Genomic DNA, 12,978 nt, shown 5'->3' on the forward strand with positions numbered 1-12,978 from the left:
AAAATTATTTCAGTGATTTAAAAAAAAAAAAACTAGATCTAATATTTATTTTATTTTAATTGCCAAACAATTAGGTAACACTTTATTTTACTGTGTCCTTGTTATCTTTGTACTGTATTAATAAGTTATTTTGCATAATTACATGCAACTAACCCTAACCCTAGTAAGTACATGTTGCTAATTAATATTATATGGTACTTAAATGTACAGTTAAAAGTAAGTAAAAGTAAAATAAAGTGTATCCAACTATTTTAATAGTGAGTTTTCCTGTGCCAGCGCGGGTTTCCCCGGATGCTTCCGGACATGCAGTAAACTCTAGGAGAATTGGAGATACAAAACTGCCCGTACTGAAGGTGTGAGTGAACGGCAGAGGATAAGCGCTATGGAGAATGGATGGATGAATTTTGAATAGTTAAAAATAACAACACCGTTCCAGACAGACCTGCAGTATGACTGAACACCATACACAGAAACCATTTGATGTCATATTCGACTTGGTCTTGTCATATTGGATCATGTCTTGTGTGCTAGTTTTTGTCTGTGCACAGACACATTTGGGGGGAGGCGTGTGCATGTGTAGTAGGGGTGAGCCAATGACCTTGAGTTATTTATAGCCAGTTAGAGTAGCTGCAGTCAGTATGCAGGATTGTACTGTTCTGCTCAGACTCCCGTGTGTGTGTGAGAGAGAGAGAGAGAGAGAGAGAGAGAGAGAGAGAGAGGAGGTAAGAGCGGATGCAGCATCCCTCTCTAATTTCTCAGTGTGCCAGCTCATCAGAATCCCTAAAGTGAGACCCTGAAAATGTAAAGAGATCTGAGCCTTCCTGTATAGTTCATGCACCATTACACACACACACACACACACGCACGCGCGCACACACACACACACGTGGATGCTAAATTTAAACTACTGTTGTTGTTTTTTTTCTGGCTGAGAGCTAGCTTTGTCTTTGTCTTTTCCCTCTAGCACACAGTTTTGCATTGCTGATTAGGTGAATTTCACTATCAAAAGCATGTCTGGGTCAGATTTCACCCCATAATCAAAAGAAACAAATAAGCACAAGCTATTTTTAGGACTCTTAAAGGGATAGTTCACCCAAAAATGAAAATTCTTCATTTAAAAACGCATTAGACTTTGGCTAATCTCTAAAACACAAATGAATATATTTGAAATGAAACCTGAGCAGTTGTTTTGTTTATATATAAATAAAAGCATACAATACATTTGTTAATCCTATAAAGCAACTCTATCTCTTCACAAGACTTGGATTAAACTGCTCGATTCATATGGATTTGATTTATGATGCCTTTTTGGATCTTCTAATTGTTAGTTACCTGGACTTTCAATGGAGGGACGGATCAGATTTCATCAAAACAGATCATAATTTGTGTTTTGAAGATGAATACAGGTCTTGTGGGTTTGGAACGACATGAGGGTGAGTAATTAATGACAGAATTTACATTTTTTGGGGTGGGATTTTGCCTCATTAAGACATTATTTTCAAGACAGTTTATTCTAATTATGTGGGACAAAAATTAAACAAACAGATTTCATAAATTCTTAATTTAATTAATTCTGAAGTATATGCCCATCATTGTTTTATTTGCTGTATTGCCCTAATATTTATCATCGTATTGCATTCTTTTCTTATTGTAGTAAAGTTAAAAGGACTATTATGGTCTGAGAATTATGGAAAAAACTTTACGTTTCTTGACTCAATATGGTAATGAGAAATTGGGGGGGAAATGTGCCACAATGTGAAAAGTCCTAATGCTGGCTGGTTCTTTTTTTTTCTTGTGATTTAAGGATGAAATGTGCCCCAGACATGTTAAACCCAGTTGCTGAACGCTGACTGCAGTTGCTTTGTAAACATATTACACATTACGCAAATGAAGTCCTTGCATGAACATATGCAAATGTATGCCACTTCTTCCTGCACACAATGAGTTGATGTTTTCCACTTTTATTTCATCACTTTTATTTACACATTCTGCATCACATAACAAAGGATATTCCCTTTTTGTCATCCTTGCCTTTTTCACAAGCTCTTCATTTTGTGTCCATCCTCCTCAGTTTCTGTTATTCAGTCTCAACATCGCTTTCCGCGCGCCGCAGCTGTTCCTCTCAGTCGACCGGCCCTTGGAAGATGAGTTTGACGTGGCCTTGTTCCCCAGTCAGCCACGTTCCACAGAAAGGACAAGCGGCGTGGAAGGCATGCGTTCCGTGCGGCAGTGGGATCTGACTCCAGCCTTGCACCGTCTTTTCCGAGCACACGTGACCGCAGGGGCAGAACGCGTGTGTCGGGGGCCCTGCATCCAGGTACAGGCCCCCTTCGCACCCGAGCCAGAGGGGCACGTAGGGGCCTACCCCTCTGCACATGGGACACTCGCGCTCTCCGGTCGTAGCCGGAGCCGTGCCTCCACCCCCCGTTAATGCCACCGCGGAGGATCCCGCTTTCTCCTTGCGGAAACCCCAGTTGTGGTAGCCGTGCACGTGTCCGCAGTTCATATAGACCCAGGGCTGTTTCTTGTCGATGGTGGCGCGCTGTGCCAGGCTGGGGAAGGCGAGCGTGTTAAAGCCCACGGGGCACTGGGGACGGGCGGCGTTTAGTTCCTGGCGAAGAGACTCGAGCTGTTTGAGAGTCGGGGTGTGACGAAGGCCGCTAGGGGTCCGCCAAAGCAGAGTGGCCCCGCAGAGATCGATGAGAGAACCATCCTGCAGCATGTTTGACTCGTTCTCCACCTGTGAGGTAAAACACACACACATATTCAATCAGGACATGCTTTGGGTTTACATATTTGGGTGAACTGAAATTTTAAACCTGAAACTGGCACATGATGTGCCATAATATCCAGTGGCGCAAAAAGTGGGTATGCGCTATATGCGGCGCATAGGGGCGCCAAAACGATGTTTCCGCGTTTCCGATGCGGGTATTTATATAAAAGCGCACGTTCTTAACGTTCTTATATGGTAAATCGAGGACGCGCGCTATGAGTCTGACAAAACGCACGCTTTTAACGTGTAGGCTAAACAGGTAAACCAAACAGGCAGTGCAAACTTGTGTTTGAAGTATCCAAACTGACTAAAGAACGTGCTCTTTCCTTGGTGTTCTCAAAATTGCATGCTTACTTTTTAGGGCACCGCTTATAAAGTAAAGTTACATATTGTTGACCATCTTTTTAAGTCATTACACTATTTACCACGATACACTATGAATGTTATAAGAATTAAATTAAATCAGTATCAACAAAATCCATCTTACCATTTATTAAAATCCACTTACACAGTAATTACAATTGCCTAAATAATGTCATGAGATTTTTAGATTTATGTTCTAAATATAATATTTTAATAATAGAAATATGAAATTATTCCAGGCCTATGAATCTATAAAACTGCCAGTATATTTGGCGGCGGGAGTGGATTCTAGAATCAGTCAACTGTTCTAACCGACTGTTCAAAAACTGTGAATTATTCGAGAACGAAACCTATACTTTGTTTGAATCTATTTTTGTTGGAAAAATAGAGCAAAACTGTAAAAAATTGTTGCTGCATACCCCTCTGGCACTGGGTAGTTGCGCCCCTGATAATATCCAACTTATTTTTATAATTTGTGTCATGTAAATGATAGAGCCACATGTTACTTCAGAAACTTTAAAGTCAAATATAAACTTAATTTAAATCTAACAAAATATTAATTATTCCGTGTATATTGATTTGTTAGTCTGTACTTAAAGGTAAACTATATAACTATTTTGATCAAAATTAACAGTCGATACATCTTCAATTCTTCAAACAAAACGTGTTTTTGTCTTTCCCAGATTCACTAAGTCTAGTAAGTCTAAGTGTATATATTTCATTATTTTTGCGGGAATGTCTCGTCATATCCGTAAATAGAGAAAAGTTGCTTCAGCTACTTTGATGCCTGTATGGTGTGGAGTGACATAGGTTAGTTGTCTCAACGAGCGAGAAAGGTTGACATGGAGCAGCTAAATCGTAATAAGCTAAAAAAAAAAAAAAGCCAAACAGAGGAGAGTCTGCAGTCAAAAAAAGGAGTGTGACAGAGCTTGTAATAAAACAAGAATCAACATTGGCTTGGCTTTTCAGAGATGCAGAGAACTGAAGGATTTGAAATGTTTGAAAAAGTTTTTATTACTCAACAGGTAAGCTCACTTGTTTAGCAGATAAATTGCCATATAACAGTTCACTGTAAAGCATTATCTTTTGTGAAGGGTCAATTCATTATGGTTGTTGTAGCGCTGTGCTGGAATTTATTTTCAAGGAAGTACCATCTATTAATGAGTAAAGCTACAGTAACTAGTCAGCTTGAGCTCCTATCCATCTAAACTGGTTATATCTCTTAAGCCTAGTAGTGAATGTTTTATGAGCAGCAGGATAACCACATTCATCCGCACAGAGCCAAACCACAACCAAAACAATGTTCTTCTGCAAAATACATGCACCTTTAAAAGTTACACCTTTAATATAAAACATTTTTGATTTATGTAAAGATACACTATGAAATATTTTTGGTTTAATTTTTGTTAGAAATGAATAAATCTTTGCTCAAAACTCTGTTCTTGCCTTATTCAGAGTTGTCATGTTTGATTTGGTGTTAAATTGTAGTCTTACATCCTTGCATTTTTGCGTCGTTTCAGTTACTTACTTACTTGACTGACTTAAATGACTTGACTAACTTTTAAATGTAGAAAAGCAAATTTTGTAAAGAATAGAATTTGTTGGCCTCTTTTACCTTGAATTAAAATTTTGAACAAGTTTATCGGGCTTACAGACAGACAGTTAGGTGTTTGAAAAGCCAAATTAAGAATTTTGTAGTTGGTTTATATACACTACCGATAAAAAGTTTGGGGTCGGTAAGTTTAAAAAAAAATTTTTTTTTATGTTTTTTTAAAAGTCTTTTGGGCTGCACTTATTTGTTTTATAAATTAAAATGTAATTAGGGGCCAAGCACCAAAGGTGCGGAGGCACCTAATGAAACCGTTAGATTTCTTATTATTATTCCGCCATTGAAGTCTATGGCAGCCCATAGAACCGTTTGTGGTAAAGTTATGAAATTTGGCACACAGATAGAGGACTGGCCCAACATGAACCACACCAATTTTGGAGTCTCTAAAACAATCCCTCTAGCTTGTCCAAAGTTTCACTCATGTTTATGCTAATAACTTTTGAACCCTAATGGATAGAAACAAAATATTTTTTTCCTTTGATTCCTTGGCTCAAGCCGAATCGATTGCACAATGTGAAGTCATTTTCCGTCATGAAAATTTTCCCGCCATTTTCAATTAACCGAAAAACCTACTTTTGTGAACTTCTCCTAGGCCGTTGCTCCAATTTTCACAAAAATTGAACCAGATCATCTCCAGACCATGCTGACAAAAAGTTATGGAACTCAAGTTGATTCGTCAAATCGTTTTTGATAAACACGCAAACAAATTTAACGTAGTGGTTGCAAAAATACACTTAAGGCTATATCTCCGCAACGCTTTATCGTATTCAAACCAACTTGGTACATGTCATCACAAGCATGACCTGAGGCAACATGCAGCGTTTCGGCACAGCGCCACCTACTGGTGCGGAGATACGAAAAATGGCTATTTCTGCTTATAACTTCTGAACCGTCTGTCCAAAAATCATAAAAGTGGTCTCGTTAGATTCACGACGTAATTTTAGCATATTGGCCATTTTGCTTTGGCTGTCGGCCATTTTGAATGATGTGCTAAAATGCTGTATTTTAGGAACGCATGAACGGATTGTCACGAAACTCGGTATGGGTCATCAGCACAATGCCCTGAAGGAGCCTGAGAAGTTTTGAAACGCACCACCTAGTGGAGAATTTCTTTTTTCAAACGCTTTTATAACTTTGGGTGTGATTGACTTATTTTCATGGGAGTTTTTTTGTCTCCTGAATCCTTGCCGAGTCAAACGATATCAGACTTGCCAGGTTTCGGCGTATGGTTTGTGCAGCACGGTAATTTAGCTCTTATAAAACGTTAGCTGATATCTTGGAAACCGCTAGTCCGATCGAGACAAAACCAGCGTCAGAAGTTCGGAAACATAGGTCGATAGCTATATGTTAATTCCCAAATGTCAAAATATTGATAGTAAGGGGGAGTAAAATCCAATCAAAGTCAGGTATCAGTCAATTTTTTACGTGTTTTGATTTTTATTTTTTTTTATTTAGGTCAATAACTCAAAAAGGAAATGAGATATTTTCAACAAAATTGACACACACATGTATGGGCTCACTCCAAGGACACATACAAAAAATTGTAGGATTGTGCCTCTTGGTGGTGCTATAATAGAACAAAACATGAATTTCTCCTTTAGACTACAATGCATTTTTCAGCCTTTTTGCCTAAAATCATCTTAAAATTAGTTTAATTGCTCATTGCTGCAGTTGATATGACACTCCCAGCCATTTTGGCATGTCTTGTCTTCTTATTTGGACTTGGCCCCGGTATTGCTGCTTGCAGCTATATTTTATTCTTATGATGGCAAAGTTACATTTTCAGCATAATTTCTCTAGTCTTCAGTGTCACATGATTCTTCAGAAATCATTCAGATATGATGATTTTCTGCTCGAGAAACATTTCTTATTATTAATGTTGAAAACAGTTGTGCTGCTTAATTTTTTTTCAGAATTCTTTAAAGGATTAGTTCACTTCAAAATGAAAATTTCCTGATATTTTACTCACCCCCATCTCATGCAAGATGTTCGTGTCTTTCTTTCTTCAGTCGAAAATAATTTTTTTTGAAGAAAACACTCCAGGAATTTTTTCCACATCATAGACTTCAATGGCAAACAAAATATTGAAGGTCCAAATCAATGCAGTATCAAAGGAAGGGCTTCAGAGGCTCTGCGCGATCCCAGACGAGGAATAGGGTCTTATCTAGCCAAACCATCTGTCATTTTAAAACAATTTATATAAATACTTTAACCTAAATTGCTTATCTTGCGCTGCTCTGCGGCTCGCCACAGATTGCGCAATCATGTCTGAAAGATCACGCTAGACGTAGGCAGAAGTACCGCCCCAAGCGAACGTGCGAAGACTAATACAAATGCCCTTTACCAAAAAAACACTCCATCTTCAACTTCAAAATCATCCAACATCGTTGTTTTACCTTTTTTTTGCTACAGGACATTTGAATTAGTCTTCACATGTGCACTTTGTAAACACGGGGCGGCACTTCTGGCTACGTCTAGTGTGACCTTTCCGACGTGATTACATAATCACAAGATGAGCAATTTAGTAATTTAAAGTATATAAAAAAATTATTTTATTTTTTAAATGACCGATGGTTTCTCTAGATAAGACCCTATTCCTCAGCTGGGATCGCACAGAGCCTCTGAAGCCCTTCCTTCGAAACTGCTTTGATTTGGACCTTCAACATTTTGGTTGCCATGGAAGTCAATAATGTGGAGAAAAATCCTGGAATGTTTTCCTCCAAAAACAATTTCTTTTCCACTGAAGAAAGAAAGAAAGACATGAACATCTTGGATGAGTTGGGAAGTGAACTAATCCTTTAATGAATATAAAGTTTAAAAGAACAGCATTTATTTGATAGAATGTAACAGTGTACAGACTTTACGGTCCCTTTTGATCAATTGAATGCATCCTTTCTGAATAAAAGCATTCATTTCTTTTAAAAGAAATCTTTCTGACCCCAAATTTTTGAGCGGTAGTTTATGAGTCAACCACAGATGTTCTGCAGTGTACCGTTTAAACATTTTTACTGGCGATTCATTACTGAGATGAAAGCAAATTCTCACCAGTTTTCCTCTCTGCTGGGCGGACCGTGTCTCTCGAAGGGCAAAAACATTCCCACATACTGAGATTTCCCTCCACACCCCTGGAGCGGGCTCGGATACGAACTCCCCTGCTGGGTGCATCACCAGCACCCCATTGGTTGTTAGTCCATCCATCAAACCATCTGAGGTCCTCCATTTAGCAGCTCGCTCCTGGAAATCAAGCATGCCAAGAGGATTTTTACTAATCTCTAAAGTATCAAGATGAACTCAAAAACGTGTCGTGGCTTATTGTCAGATTAATAACGGTTCTGTTTGTAACATAAGTCGTGCGTTATATAATAAATCACTGACTAACCAAGCTTAGAGGATTATAATGCAGGCTTAGAGGACCGACACTGTAGGCTTTCCGTTTATAACTACTAGCTATTACACAACACACCTACTACTTGAAGCTGCATTATACAGTGGGAGTCTGAAATATTTATGCCCGACTGGAATACAGTATCCATTCTTTCTCTCTCGTTCTCTTTCCACCTCCACAGAACAGCAGTGGGCAGAGAGCCTGTCAAGGACATTTGTATGAGGCCGAAGCCGTGTGTGGATATGTCATGCATCACTGCCGGCAACTGGACCATCACCGTCCTCGAGGTGTCTGTGTATTTTTCAGTGTAAACGCGAAGCGTAGACCTTCACTACTGAATTAGCTACTATCAAGGTCAAAGGAAAAATTAAGGTCACAACTTGAAAAGGCCTGGAATGAAAGCATACTGACACTGGATTAAAGGCCCTGATATACTCAAGGCGAAGTTCTTTTTCACTATTTTCGAAAAGTAGTTCCAAATACATGAGCAACTGTTAGCGAACATCTAACGCCGCCCACACTAATGAGAGTGATGGTTAGATGAATATATAATATGTGCTGTGCACTTTCCTCTCTCAATAACACAACACACAACAAAAATAAAAAAACAGCAAGAATTTTTTTAAAGAAAGCATAAGAAAAGCATCTGATCATAGCAACGTGGATATGTACTCTAGTAAAGTCACGTTTATTTCAACATTTTATACAATAGACTGCTTAAAATCAAGCAGCTTTACCGTATTAAACATGAAAAACAGTGTCAGTGTCTCATCGCAAGTACAACTTCATTTTGTGTTTTTACCCCGTGGACGTCTGACCTCAACGGCCTGAACAGAAGAAATGAACCAGAGAAGATTTCCACGTGACAGAAGGCGGAACCTCAGAGCACTCCTTCCTATTATGTAACTGCAGACCAATGGTAGTGTAAGAGTCGGTTTTGGTGCTAAGACAAAAGCTGAGATACACACCTCAGCAATTGAACAATAAAAGTCACTAATCTTGAGAGAAAGATCTCACAGAAACTGTGACAACACCCTGACAAACATTTCTCCCCCCTCCCCATTTTGCCCTCTCCTTGTCCTGGTTTCAAGTCACCAAATGCAGATATACCATTGATGATGTATCTTGTAAATCTATTGTTTTATCCCTTTTATGTTTGACGTCTTTTTAAAGGTCTCAGTGCGAATGGTAAAATGGTCTCAGTTTCACTGCAGTCACTGGTAGTATTAGAAAGATTGGAAAACTAATGAGAATTCAGTTCTCCTTTGAGTAGTCTCTTCAAAGATATCTGATCCACTCCCCCAAAACCAGGTGGGGGTGTTGCAAATATTTACAACCCTTTTGTTCTAGTTGGAGTATTTAAGGCTGGATAATCTAACTTTCAGGGGGAATATTCTGTAGTCAGAACCCCCCGTGTGGTGCAAACTGCATGTATTGTGCCAGACATGATGACACTTTTAAATTATTTTCATATTGCTTTGCAATTGTGTTTTATGTTTTTACGCTGATCAGTTGTGTACCATGGATTCTTGTTTACGTATTTACTGTTCCTGTCTGGCCAAAATAAATGTTAATCTTGATTTCTCTTGTATGGTTCCGAAATCATTATTCTAGTATGGATCGATGTATACTCCTTTATTACCGCAAAATCTAGGGTTATGATAGATCACACCGATGACGCCACGACTGAAGCATGGGGCGCAGCGTGCGCGATATTTCCGATTCCTGACTATCGCTGGATTAGCAAGTTGTAGTCCGTGAATATTACTAAAATTACACTTTTTGTTTAGTGAGCATGTGCAACCACTTAAAGGTAAAATATTCACTCTACACCCTCTGACTAATTACAGAAGTAACCATTTTGTGTCCGTGAGCGCGCGGTCCGGACGCGTCATGTCTCTCTGCGATTTTGGGTCTCTCGATGAATGAATATGAAAACTAGGAAGATACAAAGAAAATCAACAATCTAAATTAAATCGCAACTAATCGTAAAATCAATGTAGCACACTTTATGGAGTCACTTAGAATTGGAGTCAGATAAAATTATTAATGGAGTCAGATTTAAAATGAGATATCAATAAATTAAGAGAACTTCAACGAAAGGCTGAAAAGGCTTACACGCAGAATTCCTTTTGACCAAGCCATTAGTATCCGGTTTTTGGGCTAATGGATGGAAATTTACAGTAGTACAAAGGTGTTTACCAGCCGGAGCGAACTTTTCTGGAAAGTTTTGTCAAGCTGTTTCTAACTCCTGAAATGTATATCGGGGCCTTAAGAGTGTGTTCACAAAAAAAACATTTAGTCCTGGTCCGCTTTAGACTGGGAAAACCCAGCCTGACCTGCCGGCAATTTGATTTTGCCCTGCAGCTCAGGCTGGAAACCTGTACATTAATTTATCCTGCTTCCGTCACACTTTTGCGGGAGCCAATCACAGACTGGCTTATCCACCTGGCGCGCTATTGGCACGTTTAACACAATAACGGATAGAGAAGCGATGGATCGATGCCCGTTGATCACGCCTCTTGTGGTCTGATTGGTTGAAGGACTATCCAATTGACCTATCGGTAAGCCCCTCCCCTTGAACGCAGTTGAGTATCAGTTGCGCTGGGACCGGAACTCGGACATCTTTAGGTGTCAGCTCCATAGAGAAACATTGGAAAATCCGAAGCTCTCATTGGTTTGATGGTGTTTATGCTACAAAAATGCTAAAATATCGTGCCTGAGGTTCTGTAACACTGATTCCAGGGATCCTCATTAAGTTACTATTATAGTCCCTGCTAACATACAAACCGTAATAACTAACTGTTCTCACGTCATGTAACGTTAACACTGTAGGTCAAAAACATGAAGGTCAACATTTCAGTGCCTCTCCATATTAAACTGGATATATGTAATTTATTTAATTTTAGATATGTTTAAGGTCTACGTTATCTGTCCTACTAAGGAGGACTCATATTTTGATGGGTATTATAGTCTATGGGTAGTGAAAGGGAGAACTTGCATGCAGTTTATCGGAGTTGTTTTGCAGATACAAAGTTTACCAGTTATTAACTGAACCCCCGAAAAGTCATAAGCTCTGTGTATATGTTTTTTTACTGTTAGTTGTATGAGTGTTTTTGTGTAATTTGCTGTGCATGTTAATGGTAATGCAACGGAGAGAGATAGTTTGTGAATGAGATGTTAATGCGCACTTCTTATGCTTTGTTTGTTCAGCTCTTACGATGATTTTTTGGAGTGAAAAAGGACATCATAAACTTGATAAACCATCAGTAAAGTTTGGCCATCATTCGGACGGGGTATACGCTACATTCTGTGTCCAAAAACATCTTGGGATAAGGTTTTCACACTGACAGCTGTCATTGTAAGATATAGCAACTCCGTTTGTTTGTCCGAGTTAGCAACAGTAACTAAGGGGGGCGGCTTACCGATAGGTCAATTGTGTACAGAGTCATTTGAATTATGCCCGTTGATCACGCCTCTTGTGCAGTAGAAAATACAGAGCAGACTCCCCAGACCAATGTTCAATCTTAAATTAAGCTTGGTCTGGTGATAGCCAGACAAGGTCCGCTTAGCGTTCAGATTGGCATTTTAACACAGAACCTAAAGGCATAGGGATATGTTTACAACCTGATTGGTCAGCTTTTATTACAAATATTTTGCGATGAAACTTACAGAGCACCTAAAACAATGCTGTGTGCTGGGCTAAATGCGCTTGCTGTATGTGCGTAGCCTACATATGATGGTATTTTGAACCGCTGAGAACTTATAAAAGCTCATAACTGTGGCAGGAATCCCTCCGTCACACACAAACGAAGATCTGCTGCGAGGAGACGCGGTTCTGAGACCGGAAAGGCAAGTTTTGCATTTGGCTGCGTTTCAAAGTTCATATTTGGTGAACTCTGACCTGCGAATTCGCATCATGTGAAGATGTGTGACCAGTAGAAGATTGATAAGTCACGGCGTCACCTCTTTGCTGAATTAAAAAAACGCAAATTTTTGCAGTAAAAATTAGTAGATTGTATATTTCTTCATTTTTAATATATTACCATTTGTTATATGTTGAAGTAATGTTCATAAAAAAGATGAGTGTGACATCATATCACGACGTTACAGTGCACATAGAAATTTTAGAAATTGTTATTTTGTGACCCAAAATATCTTGTTTTGTGTTCTGCAGAAGAAAGAAAGTCATGCAGATTTGGAACGATATAAGGGTGATTAAATAATGGCAGAATTAACATTTTTGGGTCAACTGTCGCTTTGAGTCAAATAAACTTGCTGATCGTTTAATCAAGCGCATTAAATGTGAGTAGCGATGTGACGGTGGGGAAATTAGTCATTTTGATCTTAAGCATCTCAGTCGGTGACAACGGGAAGTGTAAACCTCCATATTCAGAATTCAACACATTTTTTTGTATACACATGTTCTTGTTTCATTGCCTGGTGGTCGTGAGCATAGATATGTATATGTAGATTCTACATTCAACGCGTCTGCATGCGCCATCTTGGAACGGTCAGCGTGTCGTCACTCACAGTAAGAATCATTGATGCCACAATATTGGGCAGCTTCTGGTTGTGATACGGTCTATATTTAAACACCAGAAAAAAATGGGATAACCTTTCACAGGTGAGAATGTGTTGTTTTTTTGTTTTTATTTGCATTAACTCAATATTACAGGTTTTTATACTATGGTTGACGCACAGTCAATTTGCTCTCAAATGTTCATGAACCAGCTTTGACTGTTCCAATATGGATCTATAGATATATCCATGGTTGTGAGGACATGAATAATGGATGGTCTGCTTTCACTGGTTGCTTCTCAATAAACAAGCAAAACCTTTGTCTGA

At 39.0% G+C, this 12,978-nt stretch overlaps 1 protein-coding gene across 2 annotated transcripts in view; it reads right to left on the reverse strand.

The window, feature by feature from the left end:
- Positions 1 to 1,551: 1,551 nt before the first annotated feature.
- The window catches only part of peli3 (pellino E3 ubiquitin protein ligase family member 3), a 38,550-nt gene continuing 27,123 nt past the window's right edge, over positions 1,552 to 12,978 (reverse strand). Inside the window, exons 6-7 of one of the 2 annotated variants that reach the window (XM_079810446.1) lie at positions 7,791 to 7,979; positions 1,552 to 2,740 (exon numbers count right to left, since the gene is read on the reverse strand). In XM_079810446.1, coding sequence (XP_079666572.1) covers positions 2,123 to 2,740; positions 7,791 to 7,979 — 807 coding nt within the window. In that variant the 3' untranslated portion in view covers positions 1,552 to 2,122. The remainder of the gene's footprint in view (positions 2,741 to 7,790; positions 7,980 to 12,978) is intronic. The other variant, XM_079810445.1, reaches the window with a different exon arrangement.

This window comes from Gobio gobio, assembly GCF_949357685.1.
Source record: "Gobio gobio genome assembly, chromosome: 2".
In the NCBI taxonomy this organism is placed as follows: domain Eukaryota; kingdom Metazoa; phylum Chordata; class Actinopteri; order Cypriniformes; family Gobionidae; genus Gobio; species Gobio gobio.